The sequence below is a fragment of the Vigna umbellata genome, chromosome 4, assembly GCF_029865625.1.
Source record: "Vigna umbellata cultivar VRB3 chromosome 4, Vumbellata_1.0, whole genome shotgun sequence".
NCBI classification, from domain to species: Eukaryota; Viridiplantae; Streptophyta; class Magnoliopsida; order Fabales; family Fabaceae; genus Vigna; species Vigna umbellata.
In genome coordinates this window covers 28,843,380-28,870,855 of record NC_142168.1, presented here as the reverse complement: position 1 = coordinate 28,870,855, position 27,476 = coordinate 28,843,380, and the positions used below count along the sequence as shown (strand labels likewise).

General features: G+C 32.4%; 1 protein-coding gene and 1 pseudogene across 2 annotated transcripts; one reads left to right on the top strand and one right to left on the bottom strand.

The window, feature by feature from the left end:
• Nucleotides 1-91: 91 nt before the first annotated feature.
• On the bottom strand, nucleotides 92-7,249 carry LOC124847898 (dehydrogenase/reductase SDR family member FEY-like). Its single transcript, XM_047325524.2, has 8 exons — nucleotides 6,808-7,249; nucleotides 5,358-5,478; nucleotides 4,967-5,084; nucleotides 4,576-4,712; nucleotides 3,299-3,400; nucleotides 2,217-2,309; nucleotides 1,122-1,194; nucleotides 92-748 (listed from the first exon to the last, which is right to left on the bottom strand). Exons 1-8 carry the CDS (start codon nucleotides 7,038-7,040, stop codon nucleotides 489-491), a joined length of 1,137 nt encoding a protein of 378 aa, XP_047181480.1. The 5' UTR covers nucleotides 7,041-7,249; the 3' UTR covers nucleotides 92-488.
• Nucleotides 7,250-12,230: 4,981 nt separating this feature from the next.
• On the top strand, nucleotides 12,231-16,645 carry LOC124848058 (eukaryotic peptide chain release factor subunit 1-3 pseudogene; annotated as a pseudogene). The gene is made up of 5 exons (XR_015786054.1): nucleotides 12,231-12,386; nucleotides 13,323-14,801; nucleotides 14,917-15,022; nucleotides 15,125-15,208; nucleotides 16,409-16,645. The product of XR_015786054.1 is annotated as a eukaryotic peptide chain release factor subunit 1-3 pseudogene (transcript).
• Nucleotides 16,646-27,476: the final 10,831 nt, after the last annotated feature.

Here is a 27,476-nt window from a genome sequence, read left to right as displayed (position 1 = left end):
TTTTAACTGACTATCAAAGAAAGATGCTTAAACACTTTTAATGAATTAGAGAACTCATAAAACAAGTTGATCTCAAGCAAGGTGACAGCTCTTTAGGAAGAATTGCAAGATAAATTCCAAAATTGAAAGCAACACTATTGTTGTAACCCACTTTGGAGAATGGTCAAAATAACTATCACAACATAGTGCTTACTAACTTAGTTCTTACTCCTATGGATGACCATCACAAGTTTCATTGCCAAAAACACTTGTTTGGTTAAGTTCTCTCCCATTATGAGTAACAAGTGACACTTTAGTGCATAAATATGATCAAAATGGATGTACATATATGATGTCCAAAACTAAAGAAGGGTTCTTCTCTCCCACATACTGAGAATGAAAAAGCTCACTGCTATCTATAAATAATGTAAGTGCCCTTACAGATCAAGGGCGAGCACGTGGCGACATTTCGCTAATCAACTGTTTTGTAGTCATCATTGTAAATTAGATTACTGTTCTTGTCCATAACGGCATTTAACTTCTTCCCCGTCTAAAAGCCTCTCCACGGCATCTGAAGGAAGGCCAATCATCTCTAATGTCTTCTCCCACACTTCATATGATGTTTGAACACTGTGTGCTTCTTCTGATGGATTTGCTGGACGACAATCTTGAGAAATAAAGGCACAAACGGGCCACTCGTCTGCTTTCAACATGTCACAATACTCCGGAACTTGAGGATCGGTGGCAGCAAAAAGAGCACTCCTTGCACCTGCATTGCAGCACAAGTGACATGTATTCAAAGTCAGTCTTGAACATCTTTTACTTCTGCAAAAACATTCCATCAAATATATGGTAGGACAGTTGATTATAGCATCGGATAATGTTTACATAATACTTTGCTGCCAATAGTTAACTAAAGGAAAGGAAATGATTTCAAGAATACAAAAATGTTAGAACCAAAAGAGAAACGGAAAAGGGAAAGAGAGATCATATGATTTCATCATGTTTTCTAGAACAATGGGTTCCAAATCCAATCACAACTCACATATTACAGGGAACAGTCATGGTAATTCGTGATGTCTTAAAAACTCAAGATTGTTAGGTTGTTATAGTTCTAGTTTGAATATATTGAAGAAATAGACCTTCTTGAGCACTAAAGATGAAGTAAGGGATCAAATGATACGCAGCTTGAACCAGTTTTGGAAGATCTCTTGCCTGAAATAGATATAGTAGAAAATATAAGCAAAAACAAAAGCTTGATTTATAAAATGGCGCAGAAAGATCACGTAATCAATGACTGCATATATCCCATCATGCAACAAAAAAATTAAAAAGTCTCACTTAACTACAGAGTAATGGTAAAATGGAAGGATTGGGCTAACAATCAGATAAAATGTACAGTTTCAGACTTTGAATTTTGAGCCCAAATTAACCCTAAAGCCTTTTCAGGCTTAGTCCTCTCAGCCCAAAACATTGGGCTTTCAACATGCTTGGACAACATTTAGAAGCCAAAACTGAAACCGGGACTTTTTGGCCCAGCCAACCAAAGCCAGCAGCTTTCATCAGGCTGAGTGGCCCCTTTTGTCATCTCTATCAATTCCTGGGATTTACAATCAGCTATTTTAATCCACAAATCACATGATAACAAATTATAGCCCTGAATTATCCAAACCAGATGAAATTATTTTTGGTCAATTCCAAGAGGACCCCAAGAGTGTACTTAACATATCATTTCAGCTAACTTATTTCTCTGGCTTATACGTTTGTCAAAACCAAAATAAAGGTTTGGTAATTGAGCTTATCTTATTAACATATGGCGTTTTAGTGTTTTTTTAAAATATTACTTGAAGTAATGTTTGAGACTTCATCCTTATAGCTTATTATTAATTTTCTATGCTTATCCACAATTTCATAAAATTCTTCATCTACCTGCTCCTTCAATGATAGGTAGATAATCAACACAACACATCTATGAGGATCATAGTTTATAAACCATTTATTTTCTACCTAATACCTTCTTAATCCGTTTTCCTATTGCCAAAGGACATGAGCAAATTAACAGGTAGCAAATTAACAGGGCAATTAATCTCTTGCAGAAGATGATTCTGAAGGTTTTCTGTAAAAGTTATATTCAATTTTTGACAGATATTTGTAAAAACAAAACTAGATATTGAGAGATTTAGAATAAAATCATATATGTTCCATCCAGATACATTCCAAGTTTTAAAAAGACTTACAACATTGGTCTGGACAATTCCAGGCGATACACACAATACACTGACGCCAGATTCAGCAGGGAGTCGTTTATTAAGAATACTACTAAACATAATCTGCAACAGAAAATGCCAAGTCTTGTTTCATTCACAACTTCAAGATGAGAGGTAAACCAAGCAATTCATCTTCTTCATGTGATTTTGCAACATTTATTAGTAAGAATAAATATTAGAAGTCAATATTAATAACCAGACTTTAAGAATCAACACAAAGGAAAAAACACAGGGAGAACATGGATTCCATCTATCAAAAACTAAACAAGACACAAATATACCAGGGTAAGAAGTGCTGAAAATTTATATTTTAAGTAGGCAATTTACCAGCATGTGATTTGTTGGCTAGTCCGGCTAAGAAATTATTCTTGTGAGTAAAAAGAAAATACCAAAGTCCTTGATTCTGAATGCATGTGTTTTCAGTGCTGCAATGTGTGTGTGTGTGTAAGGAAAAGACATTAATAAAACATTGCACATAAGTATATTTTACATTGATATTCATTTTATATAATCGGTTAATTAGTAATTAAAATAGTATAATTTAATACAAAAAGAAATGCTCCACAATAAAAAGGGTATAAAAAATAGGAAAATAGGAAAGCCAAAGTGAGAAGATACAATACAGAAATATTCCCAAATGAATAAATACACCATCAATGTTACAAAAAAATTTTATTAATCCATAATTGTTTTGTACTCCAGTATCCTAAAATTAGTGTACATTATTATACACTACAATTTTTGAACATTGTGTGTAAAATCATTTAATGGTGTGCTTATTTTTGTTTCAATTCTACAAAAATTAATATGCAAGATTGAGATTAGTAATAATGAAATGGTCAACATTACACACACAGAGAAAACATGCATTTAATTTGCATCAAGACCAGACACTATCAGTTGAATTGTGGACGACAAATAAGGCTGAGTATATATGATTTAGCAGTGACAAAAATAACTAGGGATAATTGTGCTAGTAAGTTCACTAAACGAAAAACTTATATATAAATTGTAAGCCATCAAATTGACAAAAACATGTAAACCAAGTGTACCTCTGCCAACTTGCTGCTTGAGTACCCTACCAAACTAGAAAATTTCCTTTTTCCAGATGTGACATTCATGTCATCGGTGTCGACAAAGCCAACATGATGCATCTACAGAAAAAGAGGGAAAAAGAAAAGAAAGCACATTGAGATTTTCTTAAAGTCAGAGAGTAGTAAAGGTTAAAAAATAAAAAATAACAAAGTTTATAACAACAAAATACTTTTTTTATTTTCCAGGAATTACTTCACCCACTGTGATGACAGCAGAAAAGTTATCAGCATTCAAAAGTTAAAGTTCATAGAACAGTTAAACAGAACAACAATAATATTACAGAGAATATTAAATCCCTGCCAAATATCAATCTACAGCCTTTACTTCTGCACTCATTACTTACTTGACATTTTCCTTTATATTATGCATCCAATTTTTTAATTCTTTGGAATACACCAATTAATCGATTGTCAACAATTTTATAAGCCAAACTCATGTCCTGTTCTCTTTTTCAAGTGTTCAAATAAATGACTTATTCTATATTTGAATTTTTGGAATACAATTATTTCATCCAGCAAGGATCACACACATATACAAAGGGAAACCTCAGAAATAGCATTATATTTTCACAATTAAACTGTTTATACTTTTGCATTGAATAGCTAGATACATTTGAGTAAGAGTATATAATGATATTGTTGTCTGAAGCTAATTAAAATGTCAAAAAAAGTTGATAATATACCAGAAGAAAATTCAGTAACTCGTTAATTTACTGAAAAAGTAAAAGAAAACGAACTACCTCAGAATTAATGAAACAGTACATATTGTAGGGTTACAAGTGTCTCATGGTTTTTACTCAAAATCAAATTTCACTGCCCCAAGAAAAACGCCTAAACAGAAGAAAGAAGATATCTTCCAAACTAACTTAACCTTTCATAATAAGTAATTTCTACTAGATTTGAATTCTAGAAAGCATTAATCCTGAATTCCTCATCATTGCAAACAAAATAGCTCTAGATGATTGATTATATGAAGATCAAGCATAAAAAACCAAAAGTAATAAATGTTGAATTAGTCAAACCAACCTCTAGCCAAACAAAAATAAGTTTTCATGCATATTAGTATAGTACAAATCAAAGGCAATAACACTTAATGGATTATATGGCAGTCCCAAAGCCACAATGGTGTGTTTATATGGCAGAATTTTGGCCTCCCATCCACCGCTGATAATAACTCAGGTTAAATCCTATGGGCTATGATATATAATAATATGCTCACATAGTGAGAGACTTACTACGGAATTCACATTAACAATGCGACTAGGAGAACCCCTAATAAGGGATGGCAAAAGAAGTATAGAAAGCAACGCAGGAGCCAGATGATTCACTTGCAAGTGCTGTTCATAACCATCTTTCGAAAATTTTTGCGGCTCTGAATATGAACAAAAACAGTGGATGGATTAGTTACGTTTGTGATCAATGAGAACCAATCAAGAAGATATTATAATTAATTCTAATAATTTTGTCACAACAGTTGATGAAAAAGAAAAGGAAAAGTATAATTACTTGAAAGTACTCAAACCATTAAAGGATTGTACCAATAGTTGGTGCTGTTTCCAGTTCAGAATGATTGACAACAGAAAGACCAAAATACAGGAACAGCTTTTATTGATCAGAAATACCAACCTCCAATGGAAAAAATTCCAGCATTATTGATGAGAACATGCAAGGGTACTGAGCGAGCATTCCATGCTTCAGCAAACCTCACAACAGAGTCCAACGAGAGAAGATCAACTTGCATTACCTTCATAAGCCAAAAGGAAATGTCAATGACGAGAAGTAATCCCAAAACACTTTGTTAATTAAGCTTATCTGGCATTTAAAACAAATATTCAACCAAAATCTCTCCTCAGAGCGTCGTGTATAAAAGCTTGTAACAAAATAAGTTAATCCAAACACAGTTAAACACATAAGAAGATCCACGGATCATAATCATCTAGATGATTTAGCAAAGCATGCTCAAGATTGCGGATTTAATGTTCCTCACACAATAATGAGTAATGGATATACAAGTTACCTCAACATTAAGAGGAATACTCAATCCTGAAGAGTCAATCTGCCACTTCTGGATCAACTCCTGGGCTGCCTTTGTGTTCCTGACGGCCATAACAACATGAGCACCTGACTGTGCCAATTGCCTGCACGATGTGAAGAACAACTAAATAAATGCATCACTCCATTTTTTCTGAACATAAAAGCTCACACTTCATAATGTCCAATCTAGAATTTAAACAAAAAAAACCCATACACTTTACATAAGATCCAGTTTAAGAAACTTCTGAAGAAGTACTTACAAAAAGAAAATAATTGAATTATGATAAATCAAACTTTACAGATTTGTTATCCACTAGTTAGCGCATCTCCAATGATACATTTAAAGTGAAGGTTCATAACTCACTTTTAGCAGGTCTTACATGTTTCACCAGATTTAAGAATTTTCTACTCCAATGATGAAATCATTTAAGCACTTGTCTCATTATTTCAGAAAACGATTTTTTTAAAGGTTAATATCTTCTGGTCTCTACATATGATAAATCAAACTTTACACATAAATTAAAATCAATACAGATTTGTTATCCACTAGTTAGCGCATCTCCAATGATACATTTGAGGTGAAGGTTCTTAAGTCACTTTTAGCAGGTCTTACATGTTTCACCAGATTTAAGAATTTTCTACTCCAATGATGAAATCATTTAAGCACTTGTCTCATTATTTCAGAAAACGATTTTTTTAAAGGTTAATATCTTCTGGTCTCTACATATGTGTCAACTTCAGTCCCTAAGAGCTTTACCATTAGGTCCCTGTACCAACCAATTTTTGCACTAGTCCCTGTTAGTGTTCTAGAAGTATTAAACTGACACAAAATGGAAACATAAGGACTAAAACATAAAAAAATTGGTAGTATAGAAACTAAAATAGAGTTTTTTTTAATACAAAGATTGAAAAAGTTGGCACAAGTATAAGGACCAAAAGATTAATTAAACTATTTTTGGTCATAGGACCAGATTGCTTCTGTAAGAACCAATTCTTACAATTGGAAGTCATGTCAGCCTCCTCCAAACGATCACCTGGTTCTCAAGTGAGAACCTTACAACAGGTGAAGGAGATTCTCCTGAAGAAACAATTGAAAACCTCTTATAAAACTACTGCAAGCTGGTCCACAGTGGGCCAAACAACCTAGCCATGGTAAATAAGGCTCACTTCGCACAGTAAGCAAAACGGTAAACATCATTTATAACCTATCTCCAAAACCGCAACCAAAACAGCAAAGGTCCCTGCTTTAAAACCGCAACCACAAAACCAAGACAGACCCACTTCCCAAAACCACCCTTTCACCAATGATCACTCAACAACCGCCCACCCCAGACAACCCAAGTTCATCAAAATTCCAAAAGCTCGAGTTTTTACACCCAAAAACAAAACCCCGTCATTTAAAAGCATGAAAATGTTTTTAAAGGGAAGTGAACCTTGCGATTTCGAGACCAATGCCACTGGTGGAGCCTGTGACAATGCAAGTGAGGTCGTTGACGGGAGGGAGCGGCATGGGGTTGTGCAAATGGCTGGCCATGATGCGCTGAAAGAGCATTTCATAGATCAAATAGAACCACCCTCTTAACCACTCTATCCAACCCAAACACTCCTTCTTCATATTCTTCGTCTCCGGCGCTTCATTGCTTGAAGACGACGTCGTAGTTGCCATCTCCCTCTCTCTCTCTCACTCTCTCTCTCTCTCTCTACGTTAGCGTACAGAATCTGAGATCTGTCTCTAGCAGGAGGAGACGATGATGTTACTTTTTGCTTCGATTCTATATTAGTGAGTGAGAGACGAGTTTCTGTTGACTTGGCTCGGGTGAGTGGACTCACCCGAGTTCTAAAGTAACTCCGGTGCCGGCTTTTATAATTCGAGAAAAAGTAGTTCTTTTCCAACAATTACTGAAAATGGAAGATTTAAGTTTCGGTCTATAATGTTACTTTATAGTTTTTCATTATTTTAGTATTTAAAAGTAAAGAATTATAGTTTCAATCTAACTTTTAATTTTGCATTAAAATGGAAAATTGCATGTAGTCCTCCAAATTAACTTTCCCTAAGTGAACATTTTTATAAAATGTTGTTCTGTTTGATACTATATATATTTAGATAATAATATTATGTAATATTTTTGATAATATTTTATTATTATTTACGTATTATTATATGATTGATGTGGGTTATTTTATGATTATTATTATTAATTATGAAATAATTTTGGACGAAAATGACATATAACAAATATGTAATATTAAAAAAAAATTGTCAAAATATTATTATCTTATATATTTCTTACACTTTTCTTTTAATTGGTGCATCCATCTTATTCTTTTACAATTAGCGTTTGACTTTTTTTTAATGCGTTAGGTAATAATAAGATATGACCAAACATTAATTTGGACCAGAATAAAAATGCTAATATTTTTTTTTCTTTAAGAGAATGGAAAATTGTTAGATCAAAAGTTGAACAATGACATTTCAGAATTTTCATGGAGACAAATTAAGTTTGAGTTTCTTTTATAAGAGTTTTGATCAAAAGTGTTGTAGTATGATTTATCGACAGATTTTGTCTCTCGATAATTATCGATAGATATATTTGATTATTGATTATTTGGTTGTTCATTTCCAAATTTTGAATCTTTTTTGTTCCAATTAAGAAATTGATTTTTATTGTTGTTCTTTATATATTCTCCTTAGTTAATTCATATTTTTCATCCCATAACAAGAATCATAAGAAAAGTAAAACACATGACATAAAATTAATTCACACATTCATAATTATAAAATAAAGTTCAACGGAGTTTCCATTACCATTCTTTAAGTCCATCAACTATCTTTGCCTCATGTTTTAAACCAAAAAGATTCACACAAATTATTTTCGGATTGTAACTTGTAAATCCAGCAAAATAAAATAACAAAATACAAAGAGTTATCCCCAACATTGTTCACCTACACAAATACATGCTTCAACCAAAAATCAAAGATTCAATCATCTTCATCACTATTATACAAACAAAAAAACACTGAATAAACCACAAAGATATTGTTTTACGGTGGTTGTTCGAGATGTTAGGTCTATTGAGGATGAGGTTCACTGGGAAGATACAACACCAATGAGATATAAGCCTAATTACATAAGGAATTGACACCACTCTCTACCCAAAATCTTAAGCCAATAGATTAATAGGTCTTCACCTTTATATAATGTTCTACTTTATCATTTCTATCCAATGTAAGACTTAGACTGACACTTGGAATTCTAACAATCTCTCCTTTCAAGGGTGAGTCCCTTTCATATTGGTATACTCCCCCTCTAGTGAAAGCATTCGAGTACCACTTTTCGTACAAACCATTGACTCTAATATCAATTGTTGGGTCTATCGATAAGGAGGTTCATCGGAGAGATACAACATCAATTGACACCATTCTCTACTCAAAATCTTTATATAGTATTGTACTTTTTTATTCATATTAAATGTGTGACTTAGACTCGTTTTGAATTTTAACACAAGAGAAACCAACCGGGAAACAAACACTCACACAAGGATGAAGACGGAGATGGTGTCGGCGTGGCCAACCGACACTGCTTTCGATCACGGAGAAGCCAATGGCGAAGGTGAGATGTTGTGTTAGAGGAGTTGAAATTCATGAAGAAAAAGAAACCATCGTGTTATGGAATAATAGGTAAAATAGGCAACGACAACAAAGGGGATTAAGGTTTTGTGATTGTGCTACGACGATGCCTCGTGAAGTGGAGAAAAGACAACATATAAATTAGAGTTTCTTGATGAAGAGAAGACAATTAGGATTTTCTGTGCTCGTGAACTTTTGTATTAGACTAGTCTTTCCTTTCCAAAACTATTATAACTTTATTATTATTAGTCCTTGGTGTTTTAAATTTATAAATATTGAGTTTAAATAAATGGAATAAAATTATTGATAGATTTAATATATCAAATAATAATCACGAAATTTATACAAGAAATAAAACTATAGGAGTAATAATATGAATTAATTAATTAACACAAAATTTAAAAGAATAATAAAATATCAATGGTGAAAAAAATCTTATACTATAATGTTTTAAGATAAATGTTTTCCTATAATTAAAATTATTTTTATAAAAATAAATAAATTAATTAATTAATTAATTAACACAACAATTAAAAAAAGTAATAAAATATAAATAATTGATAGTGAGAAAATATTATACTATAAAAAAATTTGAGATAAATGTTTTTCTATAATTAATATTATTTTTATCAATAAAATTTAAATAAATTTTAATTCATTAATCCAAAAATTAAAAAAGAAAAAATATCAATAATTGATTGTGGAAAACATCTTATACTATAAAAGAAAAAAAGGAGATATATGTTTCCTTACAATTAAAATTAGTTTTATTAACAAAATTTAAATGAATTAATTAATTAATTAACATAAAAATTAAAAAAGTAAAAAAATGTCAATGTGACAAAATATTATACTATAAAATGTTAAAATAAAATCGTTTACAAAACTTATATGTCTAAACGCTTTTGTATACTTTAAATTTTAACCAAATAACATTAAACGAAATGAGAATATGAAGATGATATCATTAGAATAAAAGATAAACAGAAACATAAATGTTAAGCTCAAAATCCCTAATCATCACTGAAAAAATATTAGAAAAACACTTAGACATAAATAAAATATAAAACAACCAAAGTTAAGGCATTCAGACGCAATATCAAACAACTTCCAAGTCAAAATGTCTATGAGAGTTAAACTAAGCGAGAAAGTTATATTATATTAAAATATATTTGTTGCATGCACGTCTACTTTATGTTATGCAGATAACCTACTACACACATCCACCTGCTATATTCGAAATATATCAGAAGTGGATGTTAGTGACAAAAAAATACATTCACGTAATGTTCTCTCCATTAGAAGTCGTGTCAGAAAATTAGTACAACCTACTTCTATCAAAGTACTAAAAAAGCAAGTATGCTCTGATAAGTTAACTTTAACCAACGACTATTTCACATGTGAACGCAGAGAAGACACAAGATCAAGGCAAGATCTCAGTCTAACATATATCTTTAGAAGAGCCTTTAAATAAAAGATGATTCAAAGAAAGAATAAATATGATAGCTTATAAAGAGAATATCATCATACAAAGAGAAGGAACATCGTTTAGAGAAAAGCACAGAGAAGCTCAAGCTCAAAGATAATATCTGAGAAAAGAAAAAAACAAGTTAAGAAACACTCTCAAGCGTTATTGTAATATTAGCTTACAATTTGTAAGTAAAGAGAAAATAGAGAAACATTCATCGAGTCTGTAGACTGTATTATATTAAACATATATCCTTTCTATGAGAGTAACCGTCTAATGAATTGTACATAATCAATTGATTGCAAATTTTGAAGAGAATTAAAACATTTGTTGTTAACTAAAGCGGGTTAAGGATTACTAGGGAGCATATCAAGTTGATACCAGGATTGTCTAGTGGAAATCAAGAGTGGGTGAAACTTAACTAGACGACGTATCAGGGGATACCAACAACGTTTAGGGATAACAAGAGTGGTGAAGAATACTACACAACTAGGAGTGGGTGAAACTCAACTAGGCAACGTATTAGGTTGATACCATGATTGTCTAGGGATACCAAGAGTGAATTAAGGATTTAGTAATGATAAGTTTGCTTTTTACCAACTAATTAAATGAACTTCTATATACACATTTGCACCCTTGCATTTTCAAATTCACTTTGCATTTCTTTATTTCTCAATCTCTTGTTTTGTGCATTCCGGTGGTGGTCCTAATGGTGATGGTGATGGCTGTCATTGGTGGTTTTATTCGTTGAGAAGCCAACATTTGATGTAAGATTTACATTTGGAACCCTCAACCATACTTTGAAATACAGTTAAAGTCTCACCGACGTTCAAAAGTTGGTTGAGGATTCTCATATTTTGAAGTATGTCAAGGCCTTAACCAACTTTCGAACCTGGCGAGACCTTAACCATATTTCGAAGTTTGGTTAAGGCCTTTGAGCCTCATTTTACAACATTGCAACACATACATGTTTGAATTTAATTCATATAATCCATCTATATGAATTCATATAATGCATCTAATGCATACATTATAACAATGAATCCAAATTAGCAGAAGCCATTCGAATGAGTAGAAAGGTCCAAACAAAACATGAATGAGAAGTGGAGGAAGGAGATCAACATTTAATAGCACAGAAAAAAACACAGAGAGGAAAGGAGATCCATTATACTACCACCACTAATGAAGATCTTTAAAACCAAAACAAGAGAAAGAAAGCGCAAAAGAAAAGAAAGGAGAAAGTATGGATGAGCCAAGAAGGATAATAGGGTGAGGGGAGGAGGCGCGAGAGAGAATAAAAGTGAGAGAGAAGATTGAAGAAGAAGTGAAAGTGAGAGAAAAAGCCTAAGATAGAAAAAAGGATAAAAATATAAAGAAAGTAAGAATGAAATAAATGGGTGGTTTCCATTTTTAAATTTGATATAAAATATTTTTTGGGTCCAATATTCTTACTTTATATAGAGTATATGAACGAGTAAAATTGATTTTTTTTAATAAAATTGATTTTTTTTAATAAAATTGGAGGTGTAGAATGAAGTGATGGAGTTGTTACAAACTAGCATTATAAATACGGCCTTTTTTAAATCAATCAATATAAGCACACGTTGAACTTACGTGTCAGACAAACTAAAAACTTAGACAGAAACTTAATTTATATTTATAATTGCAATAAAATTGATAAATCCCTTCCAAAAATATCAAGCACCGCATAAGACAAGTAAGGACTAAAATGTAATTCCCCATCACACCTCAAATATAAAATCAAAACGGAGCATCGGCGACGACACCGTTTTTTGCGCTTCAAAACCACTAACGCATACACTCTCCCTACGAACAAACTCACCATTTCATAGTTGAGCTAGGGCACGCTTCTCTCTCTGCGGCCTCTTTTCTCCCTCGCCGCCGCTACAATAAAGGTTAATTTCTTCGCCAATTCCAATCTCCGATTCCGCAATTGCTATAATCCAACTCTCGATCGTTCTCTTATTTATATATTTCGATTTTTTGTTCTTTATTCTTTCGATCGCTTATGGTTTCTCGCGCTGTCGGTAGTCGTCATCATTCCTTTTATTATTTTATGGTTCTTTTGTCTGGATTGATCGATTTAATGGTCATATACTGCTGTTAATGGGATATGATATGCCCTGATTTGTGATGCTTTAGAGGCATGCACGTGCGTGAATATATGTGTGTTAGTGTTAATTTGTGTTATTGTGAATCTGCGCTTGTGGTTCGTTCTATTTTAAAATTAGCGTCTTTGTTGTGGATTTTATGGTGTGAATATTTTATTTGCAAATTGGCACGAGGGAGAAGGTGAACATGGAGGAGAGTGAGAAGAAAAGTTGTTATCATTATTTTAATAATAATAATATTATTTTATTATGATTTAAATCTGTCTGAACCTCACATCTTTGTTTTTTTATTTGTTTCTGCTGCAACTTATGGGGAAAGTAGCGATTACATGGGGGATTTGGAATTGTGAGTATATGAAAGTGCTTTCAAAAGACTGTTTGAATGTTAATATGATACGATTGTATGAGAACCTTTCGGCCGATTTGTGTGTCAAAAGAAATGAGTGGGATTTTGAGTCTACTTGTTGCTTTATTCATTAGTGGATTGTGTTTGGGGTTTTGTGAGTTTTCGGAGAAATGAAGGTGAGCTATGATAAATGGGATGAGGCCTTGGTGTTTTTTTGTTTTGTTTTTGAAGTATTCCTATGTGGTTTGTTCGTATTTGTCCTTGGAACTGGTATATTCATCTTTATGCCTATTGACCCAAAGAAATGGATGTGTTGGCTTTTATCTATAAAGAAATGAATGTGACTTATTTGTTGTACTCTTATTTGTTTCAAGGTTTTTGGTTTATTATTGTTTGAAGATGGCTGACGGTCATGAGACTGATAAGAACATTGAGGTGTGGAAAATCAAGAAATTGATCAAAGCTCTTGAGGCTGCTAGAGGAAACGGGACAAGTATGATTTCACTTATCATGCCCCCGCGAGATCAAATATCTCGTGTCACTAAGATGCTTGGTGACGAGTTTGGAACTGCTTCAAACATCAAAAGCAGGGTGAACCGACAGTCAGTTCTAGGTGCTATAACTTCTGCTCAACAGAGGCTTAAGCTCTATAACAAGGTTCCTCCAAATGGGCTCGTGTTGTATACTGGCACAATTGTGACTGAAGATGGGAAGGAAAAGAAGGTCACTATTGATTTTGAGCCTTTCAGACCTATTAATGCATCTCTTTATCTCTGTGACAATAAGTTTCACACTGAAGCTTTGAATGAGCTCCTGGAGTCGGATGACAAGTTTGGATTTATTGTCATGGATGGTAATGGTACTTTGTTTGGGACATTGAGTGGTAACACAAGAGAGGTGCTTCATAAATTCAGTGTGGATCTCCCAAAGAAACATGGAAGAGGAGGGCAATCAGCTTTGCGTTTTGCCCGTCTTCGCATGGAGAAGCGTCATAACTATGTCAGGAAGACAGCAGAGCTTGCTACCCAGTTCTATATCAATCCTACCACCAGTCAACCCAATGTTTCTGGATTAATACTGGCTGGTTCTGCTGATTTCAAAACTGAGCTTAGTCAGTCAGACATGTTTGATCCTCGACTTCAGGCAAAAATACTTAATGTTGTTGATGTTTCATATGGAGGAGAAAATGGTTTTAATCAGGCTATTGAGTTGTCTGCTGAAATTCTTTCCAATGTAAAGTTTATCCAGGAGAAACGATTGATTGGAAAATACTTTGAGGAAATCAGCCAGGATACGGGAAAGTATGTTTTTGGGGTTGATGATACCCTGAAAGCGTTGGAGATGGGTGCTGTTGAGACACTTATTGTCTGGGAAAATCTGGATATGAACAGGTATACCTTGAAAAATGGTGCTACCGGAGAGATTGTCATTAAGCACTATAACAAGGAACAAGAGGCCAACCAAAGCAATTTTCGGGATCCTGAAAGCTCTTCTGATTTTGAGGTTCAGGAGAAGTTGTCTCTTTTGGAGTGGTTTGCAAATGAATACAAACGGTTTGGTTGCACTCTTGAATTTGTCACCAATAAATCTCAAGAAGGTTCACAGTTTTGCAGAGGTTTTGGTGGGATAGGTGGAATCTTGCGTTACCAGCTTGATATGCGAACATTTGATGATTTCTCTGATGATGGAGGCGTCTATGACTCTGAATAGCAATCAATGAAATACTTCCTACCGCTGGTGCAGGGAAGGGGAGCCAAAATACCTGCACCAGTGTTGGAGGTGGTTGCACTCGCTGCTGCACCTCCTTCATATCTGTCCGTGGTGTTGCTTGGAATGTTTGATTGTGAATCAAGGTTTAATTTTATTACCCTTTTTCTGTTTCATTTTTGGAATAGGTTTTTTACGAATATTGTTCTGTTGAAAATAAAGCAAGTTTCTCTAATTCTTTTCTTAATATGGTTTTTTTAGATGCTTTGCCTCTGAAGTGCCTCTTTCTGATACGAGTTACTTTCTTGTTCTCCTATCTTGCACACTCTGGCTCCACAAATTTCTACAAAGCTTCTGGCAACACCTGGTGAAAATTTAGCATATCCTCTTACATGTAGTTTATTGCTATTATTTTTACTTAATGTGCGCATAATAATTTCTCTAAACATTGCTGTTTTTTGTTTTCTAGCTCCCCAGCTCTCTACTGCTTGCCCCCAGAAAAGCCAGAACAAAAATATGTTCCTCAGAGAAACACTGTCTGGAATCAAAGAAGGTCAGTACTCATCAACGAACATACAAAACCAAAAATCTTTTATTCCTTTGGACATTTAATTTTAAACTGCGGAAAAGCAGAATGTAGACGTTGAACTGTTTCTCATGCTTTCAGATCCCTCACACCGGCCGCCATCTTTTTCATATTCTATGCTATGCTAATACACTTTTCTTGACCATAGATCCAGTGTGTCAAGAACTTATTTTTCTGGCTTAAGAATTGACTGACTGTTTCTTCATTGTTGGACATAATTGATGCCAATAACATTGTTTCGTAGAGACTGTATGTTAAAGATACATATTCTAGTTGGATTATTCAGTGAAGGATTTTTTTTTATTTAAATACCGGATATCTAAATTTTAACCTTATTTTTTCGGTTATCTTTTGAATTTTGAAACGTATTTTGTGGCTCTAGTTAATTTTGTCTTATTCTCCGAATATATATCTGAGCTTAGATTGCAATCTTTGACTATAGTTTTTTGTATTCTGGTGTATTCTTTTTTATGGTACAAGATTTCAAACAAATTGAAAGATTCTTTGCATTGTAGTTTTTGTTGAACTTCTAGCTGTCCAAAGTTTATATTTAGAACCTTACTTTTTAAGTTATTCTGCCTTAAGGTGCATTTTTACTTTTACATTTTTTAATTGAACATGATGGCACATACAGTTCTTTGTTTTTGTTGAATAATACAATGTTTTTTTATTAATGATAAGGTGGCTAGTGGATTTTTTGGTGCTTTTCCTTTAAAATTTTCTACCAACATATTTTGTCTGCGGATATTGATTTCTAGTTGCCATGATTATGTGTTTTTTTTTAATCTATATATATATATATATATATATATATATATATATATGAATGGCCGGTTGAGTGTTAATAATGATTAGCTAATAAAGTCTTATGATTAATTTGTAGCATGGTTGACTAATATTCTTCTCATCCCTGCTCCATTTCCATTTCACATCAAGTCATTTTCGCATTGTCAATCTGTCTTCTGTTATGACTGGGGTCTACTACTTCATGCTCTGAGTGGCACTACCCCAGTCATTAGGATAATAGTCGGTGCATAAATGTCTTTTACTTCTCATATTTTCGCGTGCTGGATGTGTCTTTGCATGGGGCTGCATATCTGCCATCACTTACTACTGCTGTGAGGGTTTTATTTGTTTCATGTTCTGAGTTGAGTAATGGTTTTGTAGGTGAACCCAGATGCTTCGCTGAACGCAGTGTTCTGAAGGATGCCCAGCATATAGGGCACCCGGAGTGCTCGAGTCTGTGACCATACCTTTCATGCATTATGATCTATCTTTCAAAACTTTACCCTGTTGAACTGATGTTAGTTTTGTTTTCCCGGTACTTGAAACATGTGATTCTAGTATGACTTGTATTTATTTATGGTACTACTTAATGGTATGGTGATGTGTTTTTTATGAAAATTTCAGTTTGTTAATATAAAATGGTATAAGCACCGATGCCCAATGATGCCACGTGTTTTATAAAGTGCTGGGTTTGGGTTGGGTACTTAATGGGCATGTTTGATTGTGCTTTCATAAAAGCACTATATATGGTTTTCGAAACGATATCCTTCTCTCTAAGTTGTGATATGTTTGTAGTTTTAGAACATTTAGGGCTGCTAATGTTTACCTAAACTACCATCTATCTGCATCGAAGCACAGAAGTTTTACTTGGGGTTTTCAGTTGACGCTGTAGCCACCTGCCCTCGATGAAGGTGGCTTTGCTAGGCAGTGAGTTTTAAAAAAGTAGTGCGTTGGTGGAGTAGTCCAAGTGTTTTTTTAGAATTGTTTTCTAGTTAAAATATATTTTGAATTGGTGTCTGCAGTGTAGGATCAAATGTTGCATGTCTGTGTTTGCTGTGTGGAAGCTTAGCACCAGTATTTGCATGTATAAAGAATCTGAAAATATAACTTTTTTTTTTAATTTACTTTTTGATAACCAAACATTTAGGTGAAGGAGGGTTAGGTTTAAGATTAATAATATTTAATAAACCAAGGATTCCATCAGATTAGGCATTCCAAATGGTTTTTTCGGTGGAATAATTTTTAATTAAGAACGGTTTATATAAATTGATTGTTAGTACAAATTGATATGCTGTTTAAGGAAAGTTATGGTTTTGGATTGATATGTTTCGGCTTTGATTATTAGTTATATCAACTATTACCTACCATGTTGGGGAGTCTCGATTGGTTGCGAATAAGTTATGGTCTACCCGTTTCTTGGCCCAATCATGTATGCTAAGGTTTATTTGTCGATTCCTATAATGTTGGGTTTAAAAAAATGTGCATACGTTGATCTTCTGCCTTTCTCCAATACTGTTTTCACTCTGAGTTTAGTGTAGTTGTTCACACAGGTTTGGTAGGCTAAATTATCAAGAACCAATACATTGTTTTTTTTAAATAAATACTTTTATTCTACAAATGTTCATACACATTTTCTTAAACAATATTTATGCATCATCAATTTTTGGAACGGTCGAATAGCCATAAACATAATCCAGGATTTCTCTATTCAATCTGTTATGGAATGCTCAATCATAGTCCTGTCCATTGGCTTATAAGAAAAATGATATAATTTTCTTTTATATTAAAAACTAGTAATTTTAGTTGGCTATTTTTCGCCACAGAGAAATCGAAGGAGAGGGGAAAATGATCCCTTTCCAAGCCTTAAACACGGTGCACTTTTTAGGGAGAGCCTACATCACCACTAAAGTTATAGACAATGTTTCTTTTTTATAGATCAAAGGATACACTTTAAACGCAATTGCTGTATGGTTTTGCTGCAACATCGTCATTGCAGATCCAATAAAATGGTTAGAAAATAGATAGAAAAAAAGCAATAATTGTTGTTCGCTAACAAGCACAATTATCCAAGTTTCTTGTAATAGTTGTTCGTACTAAATAATACTTTTTCAGGGACATGCTACGTACATTCGATTATTCAGGAAATAAAAATGAGAATTTATTAAGAACATTGTATATGAAAACACAACTAAGAATTTTTAGAAAATATTTGCTTGAAAGAATTAAATAACTAATACCTTTAAGTACTCGTTAATAAAACCTGACACGTATACTAATCCTCTTAAAAAAATTCAAACGAAGAATTTACAAATATGATTCAATAAATAATTAAGACAGATGATTGAAGAATAACAAATATTAATTTCTTTTAGGTAGGGAACAAGACCTTAGCTAAGTCATTTCTTTTAAAGTAATATAGCTACTATAATAGAGGATACTTAATTAGAAAGCAGAACAAAATTGTACTTATCCCAAATAATAAACACTGTTCTTCTTCTCCTTGGAGAGGGCCACCAAACTCAGCACAAATCCATATTTTATCAGTAACATCATGGAACCCTAGGACCACAATTATACGATTTCCAAGCATTGATTCCATGTACTGATCTCCACTTTTAAAACAAATCAGAAAAATAATGTTTATGATATTTGAATTTCATGTTTTTGAAACATAACCAAATTGAATACTTCAAAGCTATGATGGTTGACCCGTTTGGGTGCAAGTACAGCAAGGCATGTTGCAATCAAAATCAAACAAATTTCAATATCATTGTTAAGTTGACATCTCAACTGTTCATCATGGCCCCCTCCCACATATAATTAACTGAACATAATCAACAAAAGTTTCATTCAAAATGCAAACCCATGATCAAGATATTTGGTCAAGTCCACATGAAATACAAGTGTATGTGCTACATCTTTGGTTCAACTTATAACTCAAATAGCAATCAATAATAATAATAAAAAGAATATGTTAGAAGGTGCCTTGAAATTTCTTAGAAACAATAAAGTTCTATTAATCAAACATAAAAAAGTATTCCTTGACACTTATAAATTTTTTACATTCATTTGATACTATCATTTCTTATTTTTTATTTTATTTTTTTAAAATACAAAAACTTACTTTTTATTTTATTTTTTTAAAATACAAAAACTTAATTTTTATGATCATTTTACTCTTATAATGTGTCTCAATTAAATGTAAAAGTGTATCATGATACTACTACTCATCGAACTTTTTTTTAGCTCCTAATAGATGTGGATGTAAGAGGGTATGAATATTAATAAGTTCTAAGTATTCAACCAAAACATGAAAAAAAAAATTGAAACAATTGACATGAAACCGACAATATCATGTGCAAATTCGATTATCTATTGGATTGAAAATCACTTTTGATACTCACATATCCATCTCCCTTCTGTCTCATGTAAAATTGTGATGGAGATGTTTGAGGCCATCCGTTCAGAATAATATATAATAAGAAGATGCCTTAACCTCTCTTCCTCCAATTTCTTTTGTTCCTTTTCATTTGTCCCATTCACTCACAATTTGAATGTTTAATTTCCCATTCTTTAGATGCTTCCATCAACTTTGAATTACCCTTTTTCCATAAAAAAAAAGAAGCTAATAAACATATAACGAAACGCGTAGAAGATGGGGTACACACCAATATAATACACAAATCCTTTTGAGAATCGAGGGCATCATCACAATATGAAAGTTTATACTTTGAAAGTGATGCTTTTATGGAACATTTGGAAAGTTTGAATTTAGGGTAACATTATAGTTAGGTAATATATAAGAGAATCCCACCCAACTCTCAAACCATAGCATGTTGTACAAGTTATTCAATTTCATTATGAAACTTAGATTAAATATACTTTTTCATCACTCAACTTTGAACCTTTTTTTTTCTTCTCCAAACCCAAAATTGATATATCTCTGTAGTTTCTATAATTGAAAAAAAGTTTGTTTTTTTTTTAATTTTTACATCCAAACTATGTCAAAATATATATACCCTTTGGAAGAAAAACACACATGCCATGGACTTTTCAATGAAAAAAAATATATTTCTCATGTAAATAGTCTTGTCACAAGAACAATTTTTGAAATAAAGGTGGGAATTTTCCTAAAGAAAGAGGAAGTACAACAAGAATAAAGATGAGTGTGGAGGCCCAAAGATTGGCCAAGGAAAGTGACATTTATGGCTTCACTTTGAAGAAGCAATTCAGGTGCCATAAGCTTTAATCCGAAGCTATATAAATACACATAAATTTGATCATTCTTCCATGACTGTAAATTGCAAAAGTATATCTATATACTAAGCTTGATATTTTATGAAATATAAATTGGTTATAATCTTAAACTTAAAGTTAAGGCATGAACTATGTACAGTGGTTAGTGGTTGGATTTGGCCCTACCCACTTTGAGTATGTATGTATTTATTGATGGCATGTGTTAGTGGATAAAATTTCCTTTTAGGTACCGAAAAAAATGGCTTTTGTCCTCTGCCTTTAACCCACCTAATAACGACAGGGCTGTGCAAATGCTTTTTCATTCTTATTTCTACATTTAATTCTTTGTTTATGGCTACACATGCATCTATTACAATCAATAATAACATTCATAATTCACAAACAATACCATCAAATATCATCAATCTTTCCAAGAAGAATTAATCATGGAGATTCAATAATAACAACCAAGTTTTACTTAAACCTAAGATGTTAAAATGGATTAAAATACATTATTTTTCTTTGGATTAAATATGATTTTATTTCTTTAACTTTAAGTAAAAATTAGTTTCTTTTCAACATTTTGGACCAGTTTAGTTTTTCATTTTTAAAACTACCGTGAATTTAGTCTTTTTAATCAAATTTTATTAAGTTTATTTGATATTTCAAATACGTTTCTTAATTAACATTGAAGCAAAAATGTGTCAAAATAAATCAAATACTATCATGAAACATGTTTAAAAAAAATCAAATAAACCTAATAAAATTTAGTTAAAAAAATTAAATCCACAAATTTTTAAAATTCGAGAACTAAATTTGACCCAAAATTTTGAGAAGAGACTATTTTCAATTTTTACTGAAAATTAAGAAACTAAAAAATATTTAACTTTTTTTATTATAATTTTTTATCTGAGATATTATTTAAGTGATTTGAACTAAATTCCATTTGAACTGTAACGGAATGTTAGTTTATAGAAGTATGTAATTTTCTAGTTCATTTCAATAACCTTTTCTGGAAAAATGTATTGTTTTTAATAGCTTTTAAATCAGTATATTTAATTATAGGGTTTCTACAATAAAAATTGGAGACTGTGCTTATGACTGGGAAATGGTACACGGTATTCATACAACAATTGAACATTGAACATCCAACTTAAGACTACTTTTTTTCTTTTAATTTGTTTTTAGTAATTGAGACATCTATCTTTCCAAATAATGAGGGTCTGAATGTGGTTAATTTCTTTATGAGACCCTGCATGGAAGCAAATCTATAGATGAACCTCATGGCCTAAACATAAAGGTAAGGCCAAATTAACCAAAATCTTGTACCATGAACATTAGGCTAATTTAGCAATATATGCTGAAAGTTATGAAGAAATTGCTGGTTTAAAGGGTCAACTGTAACAGTTGAAGCCTCATCCACTATTCTGTATTATCTTTGTCAGTCACTCTGCACATAGTAAGACACCAACTCATTAATTCTTCTTATTCATATATCCTTTTCACATCAAATTTCTGCTTAAACATTGTTTTCCATGATGGAACTTCTACATTGAAGTTTTTGTGAAATAGTTATTGAGCAAATTAAAATGACTGAGAAGGTTAAGGTAATAACTTGCATGTTATGTCTTATACTGTTTTGTTTGTGATCTTTATATACCCTAATGATCACCAAAATCAATCTTGGGTTTTGAAATTGGGTGTGGGTAATGGAATTTGGTAAGTGGTTTGGTATTGTTGAAGGCTATGGATGGAGACATAGTGAGAGGAAGGTAGGTAGGTTAATTTGCCACCAATGATCTTTATTGGTGGTCTCCACCAGGCGGCGTCTTGCCTCTTTCATTTACAAATCCATCTCTCTTCATCTCATTTCTCAGTTTTTCTTTCTCTCTGTTCAATTCATGCTACATCAGATGCACCCTCTTCTTCCTTTTTTAACTTCAATAATGACAAAAATAAGTAGTGAAATCTATGGGAATATGGGTCCCAAAGTTTGGAAGCATTGGTCTTTGGTTCACTCTATATTTTTTATTGGACATGTACAAATAACAAAAATAAACAACTTATAAAAAAAATTACATATAAATTCATTGCTTTCAGGTTTAGGTTAAAAGTGATATTAATTTTTATATGGGTTGTGTTGAAATCACACGTATATATATTCATTCCAAAACCAATCTTTACAAAAATAAAAAATCAATCAATTGTTAGAAGTCTTAATTATATTGATTAAAGATATGACTAATTTAAAGTATATATACATGGTGCAAATTTCACTTTATAAATCAGTTTTATGGAGTTGAATTAGACTTAAAGTTCACTTCTTAATATTATATTAAAGTCAGGATTAAAATCTATGCTAACGAAATTTATGTTTATTAAGCATATCATTTGATAATAACATCGAACTCTTATCATTTGACCACAATTAATATCTAATCTTACACACTTTATATGTAAAAGTGACTCAACCAATTTTCTATTATTAAATTTACACTCATATATATATATATAACAAAATCATCTTTATCTCTAATTGACGTGAATCTTCAACACAGTTTTCTTGTTTAAAAACATGTACCTATCATATATGAATATAAACATTAATGATAATTAATAAATCTCTAATTGACGTGAATCTTCAACACAGTTTTCTTGTTTAAAATCATGTTCGTATCATATATGAATATAAACATTAATGATAATTAATAAATTAAGTTAGTTAGTAAACTTAAACATATTTTCATTTTGACACCTCTATTCACATTAGACTGTATCATCCATTTCTCTCTCTCTATATAACATTGGGTGGCATGCAAGATAAGTAGGTAGGTCAGTGATGAATATTTTTAGGACGGCACACACTTTTGAGGGAATGTATGTGTGTGCATGCACTTTTGTTCTCATAATGGCACCATGCTTACCTTCTCAATTACTCTTTCTTCCACTCAGTTCCTGCACTTTCTCACTTGCTACTCATCTATGTATATATATCACTATCACAAATACTGTGCTGTGTAAGAAGACCATTCTCTGAACATCTAGAAGATAATATACAATTTTTCGAAGTGGGAAGAGAATTATAATGTAGGAAATTTGTTTAGAAGTTGAATGTCCATATTAAATAAGATTAAGAAAATTGAGTGAAAAAAAATTAAGACCCACAAAGATTAAGTTTTAAGGTTTTATGTTAGAGTTGATGTAAGAATTTTTTTCTTATATTTTTATATAAAAAATGATAAATTTCTTTTCCTTTTAGAAATTCTAAGAACGGTATTTCTATCTTACCATCTTTCTAAAATAAGTAAAAATGTAAAATTCATATAAATTATGCTTCAAGAATTTATGTTGAATGTAATGTTATGATCTTTTATATAAAATCTTTTACATTAGAAGTAGTATATTTCTTTAAGACAATCTTCCTAAAATCTCCTAAAAGTGGTATCAAGGAGTTTGTTAAACATTGACTTTCTAAATTACTCTTAATTTTAAGTATTCAATCTATTCCTAATAAATATAACCAAAGATGTTTTTTTTAGAATAAAACCAAATGATTAAAATCATTATACTGAAATTAAGTACTTTTATGTATTTTTAAGCATAAAAAGAGTATTAAACCTTTTTGGAATTGGGCTTTTTCGACTATGTTGATACCGAAGTTATTTATGTATAATTCTACAATACTAAAACATGTCTATTTTAGCGTTTTGCTAGTTCAAGTACAAAGTTAATATAATGTTAATAATTGAGTTTTATATGAAACTTTGAATCTTCAAGATCTTATCATTGTTTTTTATATAAAATAAGATGGATTATTTGGGAGTATAAAACATTTAACCCTTTTATTAGATTGTAAAAGTAGACTTAATATCTAATTTTAAAATTTTTAATTTTTCATAGTTACTAAAAATATAAATTAATTGTTGTTGGTTCAATAATTTAATCTATGATATTTAATTAACAAAGTTTATAGATCAAGTTATTAGGAAATTCAAGTATGAGTCCAAGTCTCGTATTGGATAAAACTGGGAAAGTAATAAAACATTATATAAAGGGAAAAGACATATTAATCCATTGTCTTTTGGGGATAGAGAGTAATGTTAATCCCTTATATGGTTGGGTTAAATCCTCTCACCTTAGTTATTAAAATAAATAAAAAATTTGAAAATATTTAATGGCAAAAAGAAAAAAAAACTTATGCATATAAAATATTGGACAATAGTTCGAATGAATAATGAAAAGTGAAAACCAATACGTTTTTGGTTAACATGAAAGATGAAATCGTTACATCCAATATTAATTATAAGCAGTTTATGACATGAAAAAAAAATCGTGAATTAAAAAACCCTTTGGGACAATAGCAAATAATAATTTCCCTAACTTTAATGCAGAATAGTTTAGTGTATTCTAATTACGATTAGTGAATGATTAAAAGCTATGCGAAAAGTAGACGTTAAAGAGAGTGAACAAGAACATCTCTACATGTATTAAGCTGTCGTTTTCTCTTTGCCACTTCCATTTCTATATTTTAACAACCTCCAAGCTTCTGATGAATTTCGTATCATATTTTTATTGAATCTGAATTTTTTAATGATTATGGGTTTGAATTAACTTCAATATGATGATGACAGATAGCAAGTAGTCTGCATGGTATTTGTTGTTATTTTAATGTCGGTATTAAGAGATATTTGACTATAAGATTAATAAAATAAATAGTAGATGATAAACTTCTACATAATCTTTAATCATAGTAATAATAAATTGACACTTTTGTATGTGTCAAGTGTCACTGACTCTTTGCCTTTAAGTATTAGCAAAAGGCCGTGTAATTAGTTCACAAAGTATATATTTTTGTTTAAGTTTTGGATAAAATTAATTTTGAATCATTCAACGTAACTGAGATTTGTATTCAAATTAATTTCAGTTTTCAATTTATATTTGAACTAGGCTAAAACAACTTTGAATATATACTCCTATGAACCTATTTCCAATTTGACACGAAATATGTATTTCGGCTGAATACATATAAGTTTTTTTTTTTAAAATATTTGTGATGATTTATTTTAAATTATATATAACAAATAAACTGTTGATGAATTTAATCAAATTATTAGACCGTTTAATAGAAGGGACAAAAGATTGTTTATTACTATTAAGATTAGTATTGATTTTTTTTTTCTTTGAGAAGGTTTATTAAAAAAAGATTATGTAAGTTCAAGTAAGTATTGTGACATCCCAAAATATATAACAAAGTATATACGTAGAATGCATCAATTATAATAATAGAAACAGTTAGGAGTACGCAATAGATGGAATTAGGAGTACAGTTATCCAAGTCTGACTGGAAAACTTTAAAATATAAGTACAAGCTCATAATTCTCCAAAATACAGATCATGCTAAAATGAAGGCTAGAAGTTTTTCAAAATAAAAAGCTATTGAACATCATAGCTAGAAGAAATCCTAAGCACTAGGAGCTGGGTCTTCCTCATTCTCCAACGCTTGCTCCAAGGGTACATCATCACCTACTGCTCACATCCAAAGGATTGGATGATCATCGCAAGAGGGAAATCAAACACATGCAACACACACAAATGCAAGGGTGAGCTAGATCTCAAACAATCATACAATTCATTTTCAACCAATCTAGCATTTACCAGAATATCCATACACATAAGTCATCATAAACATAAGCATTTATTTAATAACACTCATCAAGACAAGTATCCTATCATGTTAAGACTCTAGACACGTCCGGACATAGAATGTATGTAGAGCTGGGGCGGGTTGTGCACTTGTGATGGCCTCTACTGCTTTGCAAAGCCATTGCCGAGGGGTTCCACCCGACCATACACAAGGCTAATCCGTTACCGCGGAATAGACCTCCAGTGATAGCGTCTACCCTAGGACCTCCCACTACTCCCACCACACGCGTCGATCCTCTCTAAGTGAGAATGAAAGACCGTTGGAGTGTTAGGGATAACCCCCCATATGGAAGCCTCTTACATTCATTCAATACACTAACTGATCTCACCGAGAGATCTAAATTTCCGATTTAATCCGACCATTTTAAATCTCATAATATTCCTTTTGAATCAACAATGTACATCATAAACCACTTATAATCATACACTTTCAACCAATCTGGATCACATGAAGATGCATTCATAAATTGTAACCGAAATATTTAATTAACAAAGCTTACTGGAATGAGAGAAAGCACAAAAGAAAATATCACTGGACGAACACTGTTTGGACGAGCGTCCAAAAGCCCTTGGGCGGACACTGTTTGGACGAACGTCCTAACACCATTGGACGAACTACTTGGACGAGCGCCCAAAAGTCCTTGGACGGACCCTGTTTGGACGAACGTCCTAACCGCTTGGACGAACTGCTTGGACGAGCGCCCAAAAGTCCTTGGACGGACCCTGTTGGACGAACGTCCTAACATCTTGGACGATCCCTATTTGGACGAACGCCAAAAGCACTTGGACGAACCCAATTTGGACGAACGCTGTTATAACTAGGACGAACGCTTCAATATCAAGCCTCATCATGACCGAACGCTAACTGATTACTAACACCGGCTCAAGGACGAACGCTAATCCCCCAACATTTGACCGAACGTCCCCAGACAAGGACGAACGCTAATCACACCAACCTTTGACCGAACGTCCCCAGACAAGGACGAACGCTAATCACACCAACCTTTGACCGAACGTCCCCAGACAAGGACGAACGCTAATCACTCCAACCTTTGACCGAACGTCCCCAGACAAGGACGAACGCTAATCACTAACACATTCCCATGGACGAACGCTATTACTATCATCTCCTAAGACCGAACGTTCATCCAACCAACATTTGACCGAACGTCACTCAGCACATGCATGGCCGAGCGTTCAGCTCCGCCATGGACGAACGCTCAGTTTGCGCGTTCTGCAGAATTTAATTCTGCAGAATTCTCAGAACTCTGCAGAATGGTAACAGAACCTCCCTTAACCATTTCTAACCACTTTTCCCAACTTCTTAGACTCTTAATTCTCATTTTAGACTTAATTAAACTTATCCAAATGATTCTAAACATTTCTACCACCATTTTTAAGTGATTAAAGTTCACTTTCAGCATCCAAAACACTAATTTCAACAACTTAGGGACCCAAATTCGATTCCACTACTTGGAACCTGTTTTCAACTACTGTTATGCTTCTAACA